Genomic DNA, 21,248 nt, shown 5'->3' with positions numbered 1-21,248 from the left:
GACTTTTATGTTTGCGGTTTTGTGGAGATAAACTTTTAGTTTATTAACAAATTGCTTTAGAATTACATTTTGTTAGTTTAGCATATATAGTTGACCATAAAGTAACAGTTGAATAACAATTAAAATCGTTGAAAATTATGAATTTATTATTTAATTAACATTCTAATAATTCGTTTACATGTAGGCTCAAACTAAGGCTCAACACGTAAAATATTTAAATAAAATAATGTAAAGTTTTGCATACAATATGTTTGACTAAACACATCCCTCACTGTCATTGATGAGGTTGAATTGTATTTAGAATATATTTCATGTATGTAACTTGTAACCGTTGATAAGTACGAGAGTAATACTACTCTTCACATTCATTTCACACTGGCTGACGTAGCATATTTTAAGTGACTTTTCATATCAGTCACTTAAAACACGCTACGTCAATCAATGTGAAATAGGTGTGATTAAGGAGCGTGAAGAGTATAATTAAGTACAAAGAAGTTTAGATTGAATTACAACACTTATAACTTATTATCTATCATCACTCTCAACTTCATGAGGATGAACATTAGCTGGAAGTTTATGTTGAGACTTGAGATAGATAGAGTAGGTGATAAGGTAGAAGATGAATCTTCACTTTACAAAATTCAGAGTTAATTCGCACCACAATACTAGAAAGATAATCCAATTTACCAAGTGTCAGTAAATCCATATTCATTATAGAGAGTCAAAAAAACAAAACAAAAGTTATGGACAATATCCACAAAGCTAGGTTGTCATGCAGCCAAACCAGTATATATATACCTTCATGTCAAAGCAGCTAAATTACCAACAGAAGCTCTCAATCTACCATCTCAAGTATTTAAAATGCAACCTTCCAAAACATTAAATTCTTCAGTCAGCATCAGATGGTAATCTATACGTGCGGGTGACGCGGATCTGGAGCAAAACAACGATTTAGTGGCAGTTAGAATCCTAAATATCAAAAGGATTCTCTTTTCCTTCTCTTTTTTCTTAGTTTTTTTTGGCTGGGCACCAACATGCAAGTCAGAAATCATTTCTCAGCAACAAAAGAGAAAAGTGCTGACTTTCATGATACTATCATTTGTATAAACCTTTTCCTTCCTCTTTTGTATGAATATCAATTGTATGAACCTAACACACACTCAAATTGGGTCCAATACCATGAAATAGATCTTGCAACTAACATAGCAAAGAAGCTTGAAACCAAAGCCAAGAACATAATAGTCTGCCCAAATACAGTGGGTAGAGCCAAAGAATTCATATTGGGGGTGCCGCTAAAACTTTTTTGAGGGTGCCAAGTGATAACTTGCGTAAGTAGGAGAAAAAAAAAAAAAAAAAAAAAAATTTGGGACTTGCGTAGGAAAACAACAAAAAATTTTAAAAAAAAATATTAAAAATTAAAAGCGGCACCCCCAAAGCCTCAAGTGGCTCCGCCACTACCCAAATATCAACTACTAATTTTTTTTTTTTATAAGTAATGAAATATCATCAAAAGCGAAAAGTGTAACCCAACTACGCATGAAGTATACCAAAGAAACACCTAGTTAGAAGAAGAAAAATACCTACTACTAAATTAAAATAGAAAGTAGGAAAAATGAAATTGTGGGAGTGAAAAGTTACCTACCCACTGAGATTTATCTTTATTATGTACTGCAAAGATACAATACTAAATTACAAAAACAACCTTCATAAGATAAATCATTCTTTTTTTTATGAGTACACGAGATAAATCAATCTAACAAGAAGCCATAAATAAATTGGGGAAACTTCAGAAAGCCCCCCTGAAGTTTCAGCCATTTTGACATACCCCCTTGAATTTCCAAAACTCTCACTTAGGCTCCCTGAACTTTGGTTTTCTCTTACTTTTGACCCTTTTAACTTTTTATACCCATTTTACCCTCCCCCAAAACTACGTCGTTTTGTGTCCTAAAACTACAACACCTACCCAACCCAAAACGACGTCATTTTAGGCATTAATTTTTTTTATTATTATTATTATTTATTTATTTATTTATTTTGCTTTTCTTTTTTAAAAAAATTAAAAATTAAAAATTAAAAAAAAAAAAAAATTAATGCCTAAAACGACGTCGTTTTGGGCTGGGTAGGTGTTGTAGTTTTAGGACACAAAACGACGTAGTTTTGGGGGAGGGTAAAATGGGTATAAAAAGTCAAATTGTTTGACTTTAACGTTAAAATGGTCCAAAGTGAGAGAAAACTAAAGTTCAGAAGGCCTAAGTGAGAGTTTTGAAAATTCAGGAGGGGTATGTCAAAACGGCTGGAAGTTCAAGGGGGCTTTCTGAAGTTTCCCCAAATAAATTTTTCTAAACAACAAGATAAAGATGGTTCTCACAATAAGATGAGCTTATCTAAGATAATCTACTCTAAAACCAGCCAACTAGGTAATTGCAAGTCCACACCTAAGGTGTGATGATGATCTACTAACACAGATCCAGGAACATGTAGGTCCGCATAATTGGATTGATGACCAAATTGATATCATACACCAATATGCCAAGTACCGATCACAATCAGAATAATCTATGGTTATGGTGCAAGGATCTTAATGATGAGCTTGAGACCACAACAGATCTACCCAAATGAACTGATAGCCCAGGGACTACAATGTCAATCACCATCATATGTATAACCCTATTCAGATGGGTTTGCCATTAGAGACCAGGATCTCACGAGGTGACAAGCGAAAAGGTGTAATAGTAGAAAAGCATAATAATATATTACCTGTGCAAAAGCATAAATTGCTCGCAAAATTCTAGCATAATCAGTCCCAAGCATTTGAATGACAACATCTGCCAGAAATGTGCCCCAAAGCCTGCATAAGAGACAAATGAAATAAGTTTCCTAGAAGATGCCAATATTCGTAAAAGAAACCAGAAGGTAAAAATTTCTAGTGCTGAAAGGCAAACACATGTTACAGTCAACTCCTAATGCAGACAAGAGACGGCCAAAAACAAATGTGCTTCAAATTTAACCACCACAGCCAGTGTTGTCAAAAGCATGTCTAGACACACTTATAGAATGAATTGCAAAGCTCAAAAAGTGAAGCACTTCTGATACTTGAAACATAGCTCGTTTACTTAAGGCACGCCTTTAGCGCGCCTTTTAGAAAAGCCAAAGCACTAAGAAGCTTTTTTTTCTAATTTTTGGGCAATTCCTTTTTAAATATGAACAAGTTCTCAATCTCTCTCTCTCTCTCTCTTCCTTCCCATCCATTTTTTCTTTTTCTTTTGCTCTCTCTTTAACCCTAAAACAGAGCACTGATTTGTTCTGTTCACCCAAAGAGGAAGCATGACTTTTTTCGTTTGGTTAAAATTGTTAAGTACCTGAACAGATATAACTTTAGTTTGTGCTTAAGTGGACCACATGCTTGTAACAACATTGCTACTGTCTCTTGAGGAACTAATACATATGACATAAAAACTTCAAATATATATATATATATATATATATATATATATATATATATATATATAGATTGTAGTGACAAACAAACAGAGAAAGCAAATTTCAGGGTGAAAAGAAACGAAAAACAAAACCAGCCTCAACAAATGTAAATTACATCAAAAAATGCAGGGCAGAAGAGTCAATACATTGGGCCAAGCAAAGTCGTCATGCTTCTAAAACCCAGATATCTAGCGGCAGCACCACTAAATCCCTGTCAACAGTTACGAAGATGAGAAGTTCTGATACAAAAACACATAGAACTCTAGCATAAAAAAGATACCATAAACTCTAGCATATAAAATTAAGTCTAAAAACAGATTATATCACTCAAAAAGATACAATGAAACTCTAGCATATAAAATTAAGTCTAAAAACATTACATTGTAAACCTTCATATGACAGTTTGCTTAAACAAATATTTCTAATACATGTAATTACAAATTACAATGTATGCACTCTTGCATCAATGCCCCTCCATTATTATAACATATCTATCAAAAAATTCCTTCATACAGTAAAATACTTTTTCATGAGAGCACGCACCAACAGTGAAATTGAATCATCATAAGGATAAAATCACCTGTTTAGCAGCTGGAGGGGGGGGGGGGAAGTATTCACCTGTTTAGCTGCAAGCAAGGCGGCTCTAGACTCGAGATTAATAGCAGCTAAATGTCCACCCTGAAAACCAAGTATTAAGGTCAGGTGAAGTCTTGCAGATGCATATATTATTTACTATACAGTGGTCAATAAAACCACAACTTATATTTCAAATATCTAGAAAAGCTAAAAAAAAAAAAAATGTACTAGAACCACGAAAAATATCACTTAACTAGAAGAAAAGTCAAAGACATAATTCACATCATTGTTATAAGCACTATCTCCAAGATAAATAAAATAATTAGCATAAAAAGGCAAAACATGCCTTCATAAATTACAGTCACACTCTACTCTAGCCAACTCAAGAAAACCTTCACCATAAGTACATGGAGTCACTAAATGAATCCTTTCTGGGCCTTCAATTTTATCCGAAGGAATATCCTCGCATGCATGTCTTATCTCACCAACTCTACCCCTGTCCCCTCTTGCCTCCCAACTCTACCCCTGTCCCCTCTTGCCTCCCCAAATCCCTGTATAGCTTCAATCAAACCACTCTTCTGCTGCATTTACGAGTTACTGTGTTAGATGGCCAAACTTAATGACTTTCACCTATCTTGTCCTCAAAATTGGTGCCACCTCTTCTCTTTTGAAAATGTATTCACTTTGTGTCCGATAATTCCTTATATTTAGATGAAATTATCTTCTTATGCTATAACTATGACCTTTTTGAGATTCGGCTCTCCAATCAGGTTGGCTTATAGGCCATATAATGGTTTCTGACCAGTTATTTTTTTTTGATAAGTAGGTTTCTGACCAGTTATGGTCTTCCTTCTACAACCCAACCCATAGGTTTTCCGTTTGGAGAGGAAAGGTTAAAATTTATGGGATCCACTTGGACCCACATGGGCTAATAAACTCAATCACAAGATAGAATTTCCTAGGATGATACTTTAGGATTTTAATTAATTTCTATAGGGAATAATAATAATAGTTTCTTAGTCTAGACCTATGGATTAGGGCTGGATGGCTACACCCTTCCCTATAAATCATATAACTTTTGTTTTTATAAGAGAGCAAACATTTTGGGTCGTTAGAAATTTCATTTGCTAATTATCATTTGTAGTTTGAAAAGAACTACCTGTTACCTTCCAAAGGCAATGCAGAAGAAGACAAGAAAATTCCTCTGTAATTGTTTCAATATTTTTCTCATGCATTTTTTTTTTTTGATAAGTAATTTCTCATGCATTTTATATGTTGTTGTTTCTCTTCTTTGCCACATCAACCAAAACCATAATAAAATTATATACTTTCTCTTTTCTTAAATCCTTATTCCTTCCTACCTCAACCATAGTAGGTTGATAAATAGCTGATTTCCATATTATTAGACTACAGGCTGATTCATTGACTCTTTGGCCAATGTTGTTGTTAAAAAAAAATTACAAAAGGATGAGAGATACATAACACCCTAGATCGCTAGCCCAAGCCACGGACAACCTCTAGTTTCAATGCTCTCCAATATCCCCATCACTCCCCTAAAATATCAGGAACCCAATTCTCAGATAACCCAAACTTTGTCTATTGCACATATTTATAAAGTTCTTACACATCCTAGTGGTACAAGGTAAGCAAGCTTCTTCTATAGCAAGCAAACCACCATAGAAGAACTTTCCTAGACAAAACTTTACAGATATCAACCAATTCAAAATAGAAGAAAGTGAGGCATCTGTCAACAAAAAATGCATCACTTATTTTAAACCAAAATATAAGTTCCATTAGTCATGCTACCTTATATTATTGAGGACATGGCTCTATTTGCAATTCCAATTGCTCAAAAATAGCAGCAGGCACCACATTCATGTTGCTCACTCAACCACTACTGAGCTTGCAAGCTTCAAATCGGAAATAGAAGTGCATTTCCACCAGTCTTAAACTTCATAAGCGCATAGGGAAATTTTGCCATCATCCTCTAGCAAATTATACGTTTCCCCCTAAAATTCCAACCAATTCTAGGTGGCATAGGGTTGATACAACCCCAAGACGAAACAAAGTACAGCAGACGCTCCGACACCAATTCTAAAATAATATCTAAGCAATTGCACTCAAGAAAAAAGTAAATCACACCCTCGAAAAGGAGCTTAAAGGCATAACCCAAAACGACTAAAGAGAGCACTCCACATAGCGGAAGTCACATCGCAATGAAGAAAAGGCAGAAGCCACTCTACATAGAATTTATATAGGAAGCACTTCATATTCTAACACGATTTAGATGGTCAAGTTAGAAACTAGTTGATTTTAGGAAGTTTGATCACTGGACAGCTACTTTAGATCTCAATTTGCTTAGTATTCATGATTTTCTTGGCTTGTTCTCTCTTTCTAGCTAGGTGTTTCTTCTTCTGTATACTCCCTCTATACTTGAGTTGCGTCTTTTGCGCTTTTAATAGTGTTTCGTTTACTTATCAAAAAAAAAAAAAAAAAAAGTTGGACAAAGAATTAAGCCACAAGCTACTAGGACAACACATCATGACCCAATAACTCAACCCAAAATAAGACACATGGCACCAACACGCCCATACCCAGAAATCTGGGATATCAAAATACTTGTTGTAACTCCTGTTTTTTTATTAGTAATAAATTTACAAAATAGTGCTTCAACTACACCACCAGCATAGAAGAGAAAAGATATGGCTCTTAGGTACAAAAACATTACCAGCAAATGTCCCAAGTAGCGCATGCATCAAGTTTGGACCAATGTCTAGATTTTCTCATGTTTTGTTAGAGACCAATATCTAGATTTTCATGTCTATATTGGCTAAAATTTCTTGAACATCTAGTAGTATCCATCAATTTAGCGCTCCAGATCTCAGGCATGTAGAATACTGATAGACAGGTTAAACAGACAAAGCCCAGTCGGATCAGAAACATGCCAAAGTTAATTTTTAGACCAAAGGGCTAAAAAGAACAAAAATATAAAAATAGATAATTGAAGGATGTAGAATAAGCACATGAAGTTCCTCACATTTAAATGAATAAATTTCAAGGAGAGAATATTGAATCATATTTGCAACAGAAATAGAAACAAAATATTGCTCAGACTTTGGATCTTCACTTAGAAAAAAAAAAAAAGCGTAATGACAATGAAGCCATAATAAACCAATATATAGGTTCTATTCACATTAATATCATACATGAATTTATTATGGTTGTCTTTACGACTACATAACTATGATGTCAAACTTGTACCTTTTTGATGAATTCCTTTTTAATCTGATAGTTGGCAGCTTCTAAGAAGACCTTCCCAGATAATCTCCTCGCTAACTACCAAAAAGGGAAAGCTACTTCAGTGATTCAAACAAAAGACCCAAGTAAGATAAACTGTACATAAATCATTTACTTACCAATTCGTAAATCTTTGCCAAAGTAAATACACCACCACCCTTCACATCAAAAGGACAAGGAAAAAAGGAGATCAACTTCAAATAGATAGACTTGTTCATAAAATAAATCAGTGTAGTAAAACTAACCATACCTTCAAAATCATTGACCGAAGCTCGTTCACAGCAGCAAGGGTGTCCACCTTCCATTGACTAAGTCCACGTTCTAGACTGCCTTGATCATTAGAAGCCTTAGAGTGTTCCCCTATGTGTGGAAAAGTACCGAATTCTTCACTACAAGAAGGCAATGAAAAGCTTCACAATTTTGATTGTAAGTTAAACACAGATCCGGTGGGTCTTGGAACAACAACCTCATCATCCATCTTGTCCTATAAGGAGGAGGTGGGGGAGGTTCCTCCCCCTATAAAAACAGGATGGAGAGTGAAGTGCCATATAAGTTTCCTCCCCCTATAAGAAACTTTTTTTCCTTTTTTAAGAATTAGTGATCCTCTAAGAATTTATAAAGTCAAAACAGATAGCAATGAACAAAGATCTGTCACTGAAATTATATAAGTGAAACAAAACTAAAACAGAAAGGATAACTAATGACTTTCAGTACATGATTAATTCAAAATGGAAAATTGATACAAAGCATTGTTTCAGCAGTCGCAAGGATCAGCACACAAAGGGTAATACTTCGCATTGTCCTGAAGCCATTTACTATTGCACAGTACTACTTGAACAATCAAATATCAGATAGCATTAGCTACCATCCAGAAGGCACCATCTGTTATACAAAAAGTGAAACACTATATTTCTGCACCCATGCAGATGGCACCCATGCACACATGTTAGGACCCTTATTGCCTATCATACGCTCTTTCTACCCCAAAACTTTAAACTTTGAAGGAATCTCCTGAAACATATATTCTCGCAATTTTCATCTGAGGAACCCATAAAAAGGCTACCTTGGCATTTTGGGGACAAGATATGAAGATCTACCATCGCTTATGAGTATTAGTGGTTTTGGTTCATTTACAATCAAGGTAGGAGCTGTTCTGGTTTTTTTCTTCAGGAATCAATCTCCAAGAAACTGAGATCTTCAGACTTCCCATTGTCCATGTAGCATCTTAAGCTAGCACCAACTTCTATCTTTCCAATGCGATTATTGGTTTCTGTTGCAAATTAGCAGAAAATCTCAGCTCAACTTCTCTAATCTTAGTTATCTGATCCTGCCTCAAAGCTCCATTCTACTATTAAATTTCTCAATATAATCAGGCCACGTGACCGAATCAAACTAATCACTTCAACTCCAATAATTTGATGAACAGATTTGTTTAATGGCTCACATCTATACATAACAAAACATCCACTTACACCGATCTTAGGAAATATTCTATAGGTTTATACGATCACAAGTCGCTCCACAAGCAAATTGCACAATCCACTTGCTCAAGTTCCATTTCTTAAGTTCTTTTTAATCTCTACCTCCTTGAGAATAACAAAATTGAGATATCAAATAGGATAACAATTCTACACAAAATTAGAATATCGTCAAATCTGGAGGATTAATTATGAAACGTACCTTGAATAATCCTGCAATAGATGAAGAAAAATTTCTACTTCAAGGTCTTCAGTTGATAATTTGCTTGAGCATCGAATGTTTAACTTTTTTCTCACTGAAAGCAAGACATTTCTGTATGATGGTCTCCAACCCCTACCCAAGAACACCATATGGAATAAAATAAAGCAGATACTCAAAATATCGCTGCTCTTACAAGAACAATATAAAGTTAAATTTTAAATAAAAGCAAACAGAGTCCATAACCAGGACCAATCATAAGTTGATTTTTAATGTGCAACTTAGACCATATCAATACAAGCTTCTATTGTCTCCAAGAAGTCTGCAACTCGTTGAATTTTTAAAATATCACTCTTAGCTGCATATTGACCTAGTCACTGTAACTTAAGGTACCTGCACTCAATTACCTTAATGTAGATCGGGCATCAGCCGCGAGGAATAAAAAACGTGACTCCAGTGCTGCTATAAAATCTTCTCGCTCTTCGAGATCTTCTTGAATCATGGCATGGTCCACATCGGCTCTGGTTGTTATCGACTTTAGCAAAGGACTGAAGTAACTGAAATATCAACAATATTAAAACCATCATAGACTAAATGTATCAACATCACATGGGAATCTCAGATTGCTAAAAACATAATCCTCTGTTTGTTCACTAAGAAAATAATATTTATTTTAGTTTCCATTATTAAGATTCAGGAAAACAAATAACAGCGCCCAAATTAGACTAGTATAAACTCTTTGATTCAATTGAAGCGTGCCCTTTTATTTCTCAGAATAGTAGAAATGATATTTAAAAATAATAATATTTTCATATTCCTCCTCATGTTCGTCAGTAACCAAAAAGTGGGTAATAAAATACAGAAATTTAATTCAAGAAAATTGGATTTACCTGGGGCCAAAAAGGATCCTTTCAAGCTCATATAGCTCAGAGTCCGTGGCAAGCTCAAGAACTGTCCGAAGCTCTGGGTCAAATGCACCTGCAGACTTCACCACACAATTTTAGAATACCAGAGTCCAAACTGGGAACAAACCCCATGAAAGAGATAGAGCAAAAAAGGCACCTTGCCCTTTTCTTGAAATAGCAGTATAAGCACAACCCACAAACCTTAGACCATTTCTGTGCCCAGGTGAACCGAAACCCTGCAAAATCGACATCCCATTTGGCTGCTGAGAAAATATATGAAAGTCTTGAAACATTATGAAATTTTGTTTCTTTTTAGATTGTACATTACTAAACTCAGCAATAAGCCTAACAACAATTCAGCTTATTTTCATTCATCAAAAATACAATTCAGCTTATTTTAACAAGAACTTTCAAATTTCCCATAGTCCAAACGTGAAGTAAAAGCTATCTGAGATCAAGAAATAGCGGTGAGAAGCCAAAGAAGCAAACTGGGTATGAGAGTTTGGTGGTGTAGGTTGTGATTGGGAAAGCGAAGGAGAAACGGAGTGCTGGAGCTGCTGATGCACTAGTCATTCGCCTCCTCTCAGTGAAGCCAGCCACCTGTATTTGTGATTGATGGCTCACACTCCCTGTTTCTACTGGAGTGAAAACGGCAGCGGCTCAATTTTTCATTTCTGTTAGGATTTTTTTGCTTTTCTTCTTTGTTTTTGGCCAGTAGTTCATGGCTACTAATTTTATTTATATTTTCAAGCCTATACTTTATGAGGTGATGGTAAAAAATAGTAAAAAATTATCGTTAGATTTAAAATTTAATAATGATTTATTTAAAATTAAATGGTAATTTTTACTGTCACATTAAGGAGTATGCACTTGAAAACTGGGTGAGTGAGTTTATAGAATTTCAATTTCAATCAAAATCTTTTTGCTTTTCTTCTTCAAATATTGTATATGTTGTTATTGCCGGGTCACAAATACTAATATTTTATTTTTAGTTAAAAAAATAATAATAATTGTACCTTTTTTTACCTTAAAATTTTTTTTTCCGTCTAAATTTGGAGGGGCATGGCCTATACCGCCCACCCATTCCTCCATCCATACTGACACGTGTTAGTAAGTTGTAAAATAATTGTATTGTGTAAGGGCTAAATTATAATTTTTTGCTTAGGGTCCAAACTTACGTAAATAAGTAAATGCATGGATATATATAGTTCGTCTGTGTGTGTGCTCGTGTTTATGTAAAAACAAAACAGATAAGTCTTAAATTTATTTTCATACTTAGGGTCCATTTAGAATTGGAATTTCAATAAGTGTAATTTTAAAAATTGTGTTTCTAAAAATTGCGTTTTTGAAATTGATACTTTATAAAATCGCAAATGTGTTTGGTAAAACATGTTAAAAAGTAATTTTTTTATCAAATATTTGTTATGCGAAATCGTGATTTTGGTTTAAATTCGCTATTTTTCAAATAAGTACCTCATAGCATGCTTATAGAAATCGCATTTTTTTTTCTATTTTAGATTAAGTACTTTTTAAATTACAATGCCAAACACTTTACGTTTTGCGATATCTTTTAAAAACGCAGATTATTCTTACCAAAAAATCGTAATTCCAAACGTACCCTTAGTCATAAGTCATAACTATTTATAAAATGTACATGTTTATAAAATCATCTTTCAAAATAACTTTCATTTCAAATACAAAAGTTTTCTAGTTTACTATGGACATGTAAAAAAAAATTCAGAAAAGGACTTGGCATCTACTTCAAGTTATGCTTGACGACCGTTTTCATTAAATAAAATCCATCTATTATCATCTTTGTAGTGAAATCTTTAACAAATTTCTCTCGGTATAAATTACCAAAAGTCGTCATTGGCATTGTCATAGTAGTAAAAAAAAAAATATTTTTATAATAACATTAAAAAATAAAAATAAAAAATAAAAAATAAAAATAAAAAAAATAAAAAATAAAAAAAAAATAAAAAATAAAAAAAAAAATTGGGTTACCAAGGACCCAACTATTAAGGTAGGTCCACCCCTGCGGTAAGTACTAACTAGTAGGTACCAATTTCATTTAGCTAGTTTATCCTTTTATTACATTAAAAGGTCACTTGAGTTTTAAAAGTACCAAATTAAATTCTCGCGTTTCACATTTATTAAAATGATCCTTTCATCTAGAACAGGATCCTCTCCAGAACTGGAGAATATTCAGTTCATGGCTAGAATTTTATCTCAGAAATCTTATGGCCACAAATGGGACATATATCCCACTAATAAAAATAATAATAAAATATTATTTTAAATTTTTTTTAAAAAAAAAATTAATAAAAATTTAAGAAAAAGAAAAAAGAAAAAAGAAGAGGGTGGCAGGCCACCATAGGGGGTGGCCGGCCATCCGCATTTTGGGTAGGGGGTGGCCGAACCACCCCCATGGCCTATGGGGGTGGTTCGGCCACCCCCATCTTGCAAAAAGGGGGTGGCCAAACCACCCCCAAGAGCCTTGGGGGTGGCTCGGCCACCCCCTTTCGGGTAAGGGGTGGCTTCAGCCACCCCAGACCGGCCGGTCTAGGGTGGCCGAAGCCACCTCTTATTTTTATTAGTGAGATATGTGTCCTATTTGTGGTCATAAAATTTTTTAGATGAAATCCTAACCATGAACTGGAGAAGATCATGTTCCCTTTCATCTATATGTCATCTAAAAAATTAATGAAAATTTTGCCACATGTACGGAACTCCATTTAAGAGCTATAAAATATTGCCACGTGTTTATTATTGCCACCTCAACATATCACTATAAAAAAAAAAAAAAAAAAAAAACATGAAGGGATGATTATGGTTCAAAAACACCAATCGCACTTATACCCGACAGATTAAAACCATTACATTTTATATAAATTTTGTCTGCAGTTCATCTTTAGCTAAACCAAATAATCTGTTCTGGCCCAAAAACATGTATTGTTTATAAGGAATTAATGAATTATCGAGGTTTTATTTTTTTTTTGTGTTTGGCTGGCGTAATCATCCATGGATAGAAAATTGAACAGGGCCAAATGAACTCTTGGCCATCCCTTTTCCTTTTTACGCGGTTGGCTTTTTCTTTCCACGTGGGCATATATACCAGTGAGAGATTATAAGAATAGAAGGTAGAAGGTATTAAAAGAATATATATTGCAAAGTCTTGACTTTGAGTAATGATACAAACTCTTTCCTTCTCTCCGAACCCTCAAGCATATTGTTATAATATGGGGATGATCTGCTCTTGAACCCTGCTTCTGGTTTGAATACCCAAGGCACTACAAAACTACCCATGATGCCTTTCTCTACAAAACGCCTACGGAAAAAGTGAGGAAAAAAAAAAAGACACATACCAGATGCCTCCCGGCAAGGATCAACTAACTACTCACACTTGATGGACCGGTAAATGTGACGGACGAATAGCAAAGCTGCACGGAAACCTACGGCTCCAAGCATGAGGAAGAAACCATAGCAGATGCAAGCCATGTATCCAAAGAAAAATGAGGTCTGCATGAATCCGGACATATCGGAGCGTGCGTAGTAGTAATATAGGCAGTAGGCATAGATAAATATGCCAGTCGATCCACCGCAAACAAAAGATCTGAAACAGATGAATAAACAGAGGAAGAACAAACAATAGATGTGAATATAAGAGGAAGAACAAACATTAGAGAAGCAATAGACCATTCGAAGTAAACAACAGATTAAGACAAGACGGAAAAAAGGATTAGTAGTTTAAAGTCCAGATAACATTTAAATTTTTTTATAAGTAATCAAAATATTATTAAAAGCCTAAATAAAATGGGGGTGATTACCTCCACCACCACTCGTGGTCCTCGGCAGCAAGTTGGAAGTATGTTAGCGCCACAGTAATGAAAGCAGTAACTATCAGGAGAATTATAAAGACGATAAACAAGATGCTGTAGATGGTATAGATCCTGTGACCCCAGACACTAGCAAATATGTAGTAAAGTTCAATGTATATAGCACTGAAAGGCAGAAAGCCTGCCATTGCCATCTGTGGAATTGATCCGCGGTACCATGGCAAAGCTGGAATCTCTCGGGGATATTTGGTGGTGCGGCAAGGAGCTTGGAATTCAGCCTTGCTATTCTTCCCAGCAATCCCACCCAATACCAGCAAAGGTGATGTTACAAGTGACCATATAAGAACTATCACGACAATAGTGCCAAATGGGAGAGCAGCAGTGGCATTATAAGTAATTGCAACAGTATTCAGAAAGCAGAACATAAGAAACAAAGGTCCACAAAAGAGGCATCCTGTCAACAACAGATTCCTAACCTGTCATACCAAAAAATTTGTTGAGTATTCATATGTGAGTATAGAAAGGTCAAGTTTCATATTGAAAAAATGTGGTATGTGTGAACGGTTAATATAGCACACGTATACACGCAAATCCATAAACTTAAACTTTTGGGTTAAGTTTTCTCCTAACATGTTATATTATGATCTCACTGTAAGAATCTCAAGATGATCATTTCCCTAACAATTTGCATCAAAGCCTATAGTGACATGCAGTATGGTGGATGATGGCAGTGACTTTTGCTGTTTGGAGCGGGAATGATGCGCATGCATGGATGGTCGGTTCTTTTTGTGGTAGGAGTAGGGACATAACAGATGCACGGCACGGATAAAATCTACATGGCCCACACAAGTAATCGTAAAAAGGGTCCATAAGATTGATAAAACTTCCATTCAAGGGAGAGTATATTAATGTGGTGACAGCCTCACACGATAGTAGAAGATATTAAGTATACACAGATAATTATAGAAAAGTTAAGTCCCGCATTAGAAAAATGTGGCATGTATGAATGATTTATATAGCATAGTTAGGCCAAATTCATAAGCTTAAGCTTTTGGGTAAAGTTGTATCCCAACATGCTATATTATGGTCTCATTAGAAGAGTCCTACGATGCTAATCTCCTTAAGAAGATTGAATATCATAGAAATGAAACAAGTACAAATTTAATGGATGTCATTTCAAAATCAAAACTCTTTGAAGAATGAATTTATCAGCACATACCCAGTTCGTTCCCTCTAGCTGGCTATAAAAGGAGGTTGCAACATAGCCTGCAATTCCTGACGTGAGTGCATATATGACAACCAGTGCAGTAAATAGAGCCCCTCGGTTGTATGGGTAAAAGACACCAACAAGTGCTAGTATAAAAATGAATACCGTACTGCATGAAAAGCATAAATACCATATTAGTGAAATATTACACAACAATAACGTGTATTTGTATGAGAAACCTCCTAAAATGAGCTTCTGTGCTATTAAACAGCCTGATGAAAAAGCAACTTACAGAGTAAATAGTTGGGTCCCAGAACCAAGGGCAGCTGCAAATAGAGACTTGTACTTGGGGTACCTGAACACATCTCCATGGATGTATTTCCATCCGGTCTCTTCCTGGTCTTCAGCCGCTTCCTCATCATGGGCATATCTTTTATAGAGAAACAAAAGAACTTAATAATGAGTGCAGAAAGAAAATGCACACCCTAGTACACTCAGAGTAAACAGGCAGATCCTAAAACAAAGATGGATTTCAAAATAATCCTTACTTGACAAAATCATTCTTAAGGACTCGCATGAGAATTGTGGCGAGAAACCCAGTTAGAAGAAGCACTGTCACACATGAATTTATAATGGAGAACCAATGGATCTCCAGATGATGAGGAAGCGAAGAAGACTGTGAGTACTTATCCATCCTCTTCTCAAAGGGAGTGTTTGTTTCCTTCCATTTCACAGTATACAAAAATTCCACATCAACTTCTTTATCCTCCGTAAGATCCACAAGGGCATGTTGTTCTGTTTGAACGGTGATTTCAATCACCCGGTCCTTGTTATAATAGATAATAAAGTGAATATGCTTATAAAGATAATATCTATACTCGCTTGGGTCTTTGTTTTCCTTGTCGACCTTCCCTATGAAACCCCATATAGGTAAGTCATCGTAATACATTTGAAAGTAGTAGTCCTTGTCAACGGCAGCTCGGAACTGGCCCACTTCTTTTTTTGAGAGTGTTTTCTTGCAAACAACCTCAGAGTCTTTCTCACTTCGGAAATCAAGTTTGTAGGGGGCGCTGACTAAACGATCACCATTTAGCACTTCGCCAAGAGCTTCCTTTTTCTCTTTGAAATGATCTGCAATTCGGATCCAACTAATTAAACAAGTTCCTTAGGAACTGCTGAAAAATATACTAAATTGAACTAATGCAAACCTGGAGCACAGAAGGGGAGATCAAAATAGCGATATGTTTCACTGCAAGAGAGAAAAATAAAAGAAACACATTAGCCCATCTGGAACACAAAATCTCCTCACATTCAAAGAATCAAACATTGAACTAACCACTGTTCGATTAAACATGAATACACTTCTTGACGAACAAACAATAACCAGCCATCCCAAAATTTTATAGACTACCAGATCCAGCTCTAGGATCAAATAATAGTCAAATTTATAGCCAAAAAAAAAATGGAAATCCATGCTCCACATCAACACTCTCAAACAAACAATTCTCCATATCTCCCAGCTATGCATGCAACAAATACATTACACTCTGTTTGTTAGCCCAGGAAATTATATTTTAAGACAAGAACCCTAAACAGACAAATAAATCTGGAATAATTGTTTTGGCTTCCACACCTCAATCGGGTTGCTTGCTATTCATTTATAGAAGTATTATTTACCAAAAAACTTATCAACAAATCTATCTGTATACGTGCGATTACACAGATTATCTAAACATTTGAATTGCTCTTCTTATCTTCTATCTTCTTTATCTTTCTGTTAACAGCTCCCACATTATCCGTAGGAATGGTTTGATGATCATCCTCATCTGGTTTCGTTTGAACCGTGGATGAGGATGATTGTGCTGTAATAAACCCGATCCCAAATCTCATGACTTTGTCGGAGCAAAAACATTATAGTAAACCTAAGCTTCGAAAACCATATCTTACTAAAACATTAAAACCAAAACACGTTGTTTTCTCACATTTCAACTCAATTATTTCTATGTGCTAAGAATCAGCTCAGATCCAGCTGGAACAACACCAAGAAAGTCGCGGATCGAGCTCCAAAGGGCTTAGAACAATGCTTACCTGGGATTGTGAAATGGCCCGACCTTGTTCGCATAGAGAGGCACCGGGTCTCCTTCCTTGTACCGGTGATCCGATGCATCCGAACTCACCTGATTGGCGCCCAGCAGCACCACCAAGGCGATGACCGCCACCGCCACCATAGTCCTCTCCATTTCCCACTATCTCTCCAACCCCTCCACGCCCAAACCCTCAACGTACAGAGAAAACCAGAAGAGACTCAGAGAGAGAGAGAGAGAGATCTGGCTTTGCAATCTGGAGTCTGTTTGGGAGTGAAACGGCAGGGGTTAATTAATAAAACGAGGAGGTCGTTGAAGTCTGGTCCGATCTATCATGTTTTTAATTCACACTGAAAGAGATGGAGTGCCACAAACAGACGTGCGATGCCTCACCTAAACGGGGCCGTTTTTGTTTTTTGTTGCCCTCCGACGCGAAGGTGCGTTTTGGTGTGCGTTTCGATTTCGTTTTCGGTTTCTATTTCTCTCTCTCTGTCGATGTGGAGGCACGTGATTGGTGTGGTTGTGACGTGTAAGGGGGTGTCAGATCCGGTGGTTCGGCAGTCAACTCATTGGGATGATCACTACCCTCCTTCCCAATCCCACACGGATCTGACTTTTCTGGTATAGTGAGTGATTCAATATATGAAAGTTAATGTTAATTGTCCGTTTTTAGGCGACTTAATTTTTAAAAATGTAATTACATATTTGTTTATAATTTGGAATTAAAATTATACGTTTTAAAAAATTATATAAATTTTTAAAAATGCACTCTCAAATAATATATTTCTTGCAATTTAGTTTTAAATCACAATTTTACTCTAAGAAATCACATAGCCGTATTTGCAAGCTCCTTCAACACATTCATTATTGTATTTCTTATTAATAGCCGATTAAACAGCTGAAATATGGTTGTCAATTACAAAACTATCTAAGTCGAATGAGTATCGTTTGATCAAAATTACGATCAAGCTGCGATCAAAACCCCATATACCTTATTTCAACCGAGTTAAGGATCGAAGCTCTTGGAACTTTGTACTGAGCAACATCTTGCAAACTCGGTCGAACGAATATTTTATGTCAATCAAACGAAACTTCCTCTCTCAATTCTATTCATGAAATTGTTGGTCGTCTCACCCACGTCAAACTTGCAAAATGTGCGTCGAAGGGATATACACACGATTATGACTCGTACAACATACGAGAGTTGGAAGATTTGAGAGAGCTATGTGAAAATAATATTTCTAAAGAGCAAGAACATAACTAAAAAAATTTCATCCATTTTCATTTTAAATGAATAATATCTATTTCATTTCATGGTCAGGATTTAAAGTTTATACATCTAACGGTGTACGTAATAACGCATTATTTAACTTTTTAAAAAAGCATGCCAACATTAACATCATATACACTATTAAATGCACAACTTTAAATTATGACCATAAAATATATCATATTTGGGTCGGCCATACCCCGTAACCCTACTCGGTTCCGGCCTGCCAAAGAGCATTGAAGTTATAGTAAACATCTCTTGGTGCTAAATGGCATTAAAAAAAAAAAAGGTACTCAAATGGGTGAGATAGAGTTTCACAAAACCGACCAAAAGCAACAATTTGAGCTATACAAATTGTATGGAATTGGTCAAGAATAAGTAAATTAAGGATAAAGTTTAAGAATCCTAAATAATATCTCACAAAGTAGACCAAATTCAAGGACAGGGAATATGAAATTGTTTTGTTTAATGATGTTGAAGTTTTGGTGGACATGAAGAGCCCATCATCCCAAGGTCAATTAAGATTCCCAATTGTTTGTAGCAACCACGTCGCCTAATTTCCCCTTAAGTCAACATGCCAACCACCTGTTGGTTAAAAGCTTTATTGAGGTTAAGTCGTTTTTAATAACATGACAATTTTTAAAAAATAATTAATAAAATAATAATATAAAATTTGTGTTTCCTTGGCTACAATGTTAAAAATATTGGATTTAAAAAAATAATAAAAAAATAATAATAAAAAAAAAAGATGAAGACGAAGAAGAAGCACCACTAAATAACAAATCAATTGTTAAAAGAAATTGAACGAGGCATTTGTAATGCACAACTCACATCTAGGTATTGTTTTAAATCAATACTTGAGTGTATGCACTTGTGTATACTCTAGTACAGTGCAAACCAATCGCGTGTGGCAGTGAACTGTAGGGCGTCTTGATGGTGCATCGTTAATTTTTAGACAGTCATGGTCATACGATATGGTGATTTTATATGGATTGTAAAATGCTTATAAGGTAAATCAATGTTTTGATTTACTTTACTATTTGTAAGGTCAATCGTAAGTTAACTTAAGTTTGATATGCTGTTGAAATTAAGTCATTGTTACTAACAATTATGATTGTAGAATGTCGTAGGGCTCCAATGTATCTTAGAGAAGTGTTTGCTATAACCCATTGTACCCCAATTATCAAAAATCAATTGGGACAAATATCTTCTTTAAGGAAAGCGACTTTGTAACATCTTATGAACTTTTTTTTTTTTATTTTTTTATTTTTTTTATGTTTTAAAATTTGATACTTCCATCAAGATCCTCCACATTTCAAGTTAAATTGAGAGATTACGTTATATGGTCTAAATTCTATTTTATTGCATTTAGGCTAAAATAATTTTAAAAAAATATTTTTTGAGTGTTTGGTGCGATGGAAAATAATAGTCAACCCAAAAACGTATTCAGTTTAATCAAAAAAGCTTATTTAATTTTCATAAAATGGTTTATCTTTTTTAAAAAAAAAAAAAAAAACATAAATTTTTTGAGTTTGAGTTTCTCTTTCTCAAATCGTCGGAGTTCATTGGACCACCATTGGAAGTCGTCGGCGCAAATACTGAAAAATATTTTAAGGAAAATCATTTTTTCACTGAAAATCGTCGAAAATTTTACGTCGAAACAAACATAGTATTAATAGTGTATAAAGTATCACATCATTTAAATTTTTTAAAATAGTGTGACAACATATTCCCTATGTTGCAATATATATAATTAAGTCTATAAATTCTATAATATGGCCTATAAAATAGATGGTCTCCATATTTCTCTGTGTTTTCTTGTGTAACCAAAAATGCAAGCAACAAGTATCCAACAAGCATTGAAAATCCTAGACATGCACACCAAAACAAGCCTTTAACAACTTGAGAGGGGACAATGTCACCTAATCCACATAAATTAAGCCTCTCACACCCTACACCCGAAGGGTGTCCCCTTCACTCAATTGTCCAAATCGCAAACAATCTGGCCTAGGAATTAGGATACACCAAGCAAATATGACCTGGGATAGACAACAAAAATGGGCCAAAAATAAATCAATGCAAAGCAATCCAGTGGGGGTTTGCGATTTTTTTTCTATTCTGCTGAATTGAATTCAAAATTGTAAATAACGATGAGAAAAAAAGAGTTGAGATTATGTTTGAGTTGTTTGAAGAATATAAAATTTTGAATAAAGTTGAAAATTTTTGAGTTGAGTTAAGTATTAATGGTGTCAAATCAACTAAAAAAAGAGAAAAAAAAAATAAAAAAAAGTTGAGAAGAATTGGGAAGAATCGTCTTCCCAAACAAGTCCTTTCTTCCCAATTCTTCTCAACCTTTTTTTTAGTTGATTTGGCACCACTAATATTCAACATAACTCAAAAAATTTCAACTTTATTCAAAATTTTATATTCTTCAAACAACTCAATTTAATCTCAACTCTTTTTTCTCATCGATATTCGTAATTTTGAATTTAGTTTAATAGAAAAATAAAAATAAAAATTCCAACCCAAACAAGCATGATAACCACCAATTGGTACTAGAAACCACAATTTTTATTTCACTATTATTCTATGAGTAACGTAAGAAATTATATTTTTATTTTATAATTATTCCAGATCGTTGGCGTGTCAGTCCTAACTAATATTCAACCTAACCATTGTTAAACAAAAATTGTTCAAGAGTTAGTTGGAACTGTTACATTAATATTGTGAGATAAAAATGTGATATTATTCTTATTTTACTATGTTGATGTGACATTGTCAGTCCACCGTTAATTTTTTATTTATTTTTAAGTATAACTAATTCAAAGGTGAATTAATAGTGCCGCATCAGTATAGTAGTATAGTGGTGGAATAAACATTAGTCCATTTACAATCAACATTTCCATTTTTTTTTTC

General features: G+C 34.8%; 2 protein-coding genes across 3 annotated transcripts; both read right to left on the bottom strand.

The window, feature by feature from the left end:
- Positions 1-691: 691 nt before the first annotated feature.
- On the bottom strand, positions 692-10,632 carry LOC132185024 (uncharacterized). 2 transcript variants are annotated; one of them, XM_059598839.2, is made up of 12 exons: positions 10,425-10,632; positions 10,093-10,171; positions 9,921-10,008; positions 9,438-9,587; positions 9,034-9,165; positions 7,604-7,742; positions 7,473-7,511; positions 7,318-7,392; positions 4,099-4,158; positions 3,627-3,691; positions 2,758-2,848; positions 692-933 (listed from the first exon to the last, which is right to left on the bottom strand). In XM_059598839.2, the coding sequence occupies exons 1-12, from the start codon at positions 10,506-10,508 to the stop codon at positions 889-891; spliced, it is 1,047 nt and encodes a 348-aa protein (XP_059454822.1). In that variant the 5' UTR covers positions 10,509-10,632; the 3' UTR covers positions 692-888. The 2 variants fall into 2 exon arrangements, with proteins under 2 accessions (XP_059454822.1, XP_059454823.1); XM_059598840.2 differs by lacking the exon at positions 692-933 and having other exon boundaries at positions 2,759-2,848; positions 3,596-3,691.
- A 2,446-nt stretch (positions 10,633-13,078) lies between these two features.
- On the bottom strand, positions 13,079-17,358 carry LOC132185023 (transmembrane 9 superfamily member 2). The gene is made up of 7 exons (XM_059598838.2): positions 17,067-17,358; positions 16,187-16,227; positions 15,527-16,109; positions 15,271-15,408; positions 14,991-15,147; positions 13,763-14,247; positions 13,079-13,548 (listed from the first exon to the last, which is right to left on the bottom strand). The coding sequence occupies exons 1-7, from the start codon at positions 17,216-17,218 to the stop codon at positions 13,329-13,331; spliced, it is 1,776 nt and encodes a 591-aa protein (XP_059454821.1). The 5' UTR covers positions 17,219-17,358; the 3' UTR covers positions 13,079-13,328.
- Positions 17,359-21,248: the final 3,890 nt, after the last annotated feature.

Source organism: Corylus avellana, chromosome 7 (assembly GCF_965113065.1).
Source record: "Corylus avellana chromosome 7, dhCorAvel1.hap1.2, whole genome shotgun sequence".
Taxonomy (NCBI): domain Eukaryota; kingdom Viridiplantae; phylum Streptophyta; class Magnoliopsida; order Fagales; family Betulaceae; genus Corylus; species Corylus avellana.
This window is presented reverse-complemented; position numbering and strand designations above follow the sequence as displayed.

Bases quoted from the DNA above. Each gene is read 5' to 3' on its own strand.
- LOC132185024 (XM_059598839.2), bottom strand. From the start codon at position 10,508: ATGACTAGTGCATCAGCAGCTCCAGCACTCCGTTTCTCCTTCGCTTTC. The intron at 3,692-4,098 runs GTGAATACTTCC...AACTGTTGACAG, and splicing joins CCTTGCTTGCAGCTAAACAG to GGATTTAGTGGTGCTGCCGC. The intron at 934-2,757 runs GTAATATATTAT...GTTTTGCTCCAG, and splicing joins CAATTTATGCTTTTGCACAG to ATCCGCGTCACCCGCACGTA.
- LOC132185023 (XM_059598838.2), bottom strand. From the start codon at position 17,218: ATGGAGAGGACTATGGTGGCGGTGGCGGTCATCGCCTTGGTGGTGCTG. The intron at 16,228-17,066 runs GTAAGCATTGTT...TCTCTCTTGCAG, and splicing joins GGGCCATTTCACAATCCCAG to TGAAACATATCGCTATTTTG. The intron at 16,110-16,186 runs GTTTGCATTAGT...TCCGAATTGCAG, and splicing joins TCTCCCCTTCTGTGCTCCAG to ATCATTTCAAAGAGAAAAAG.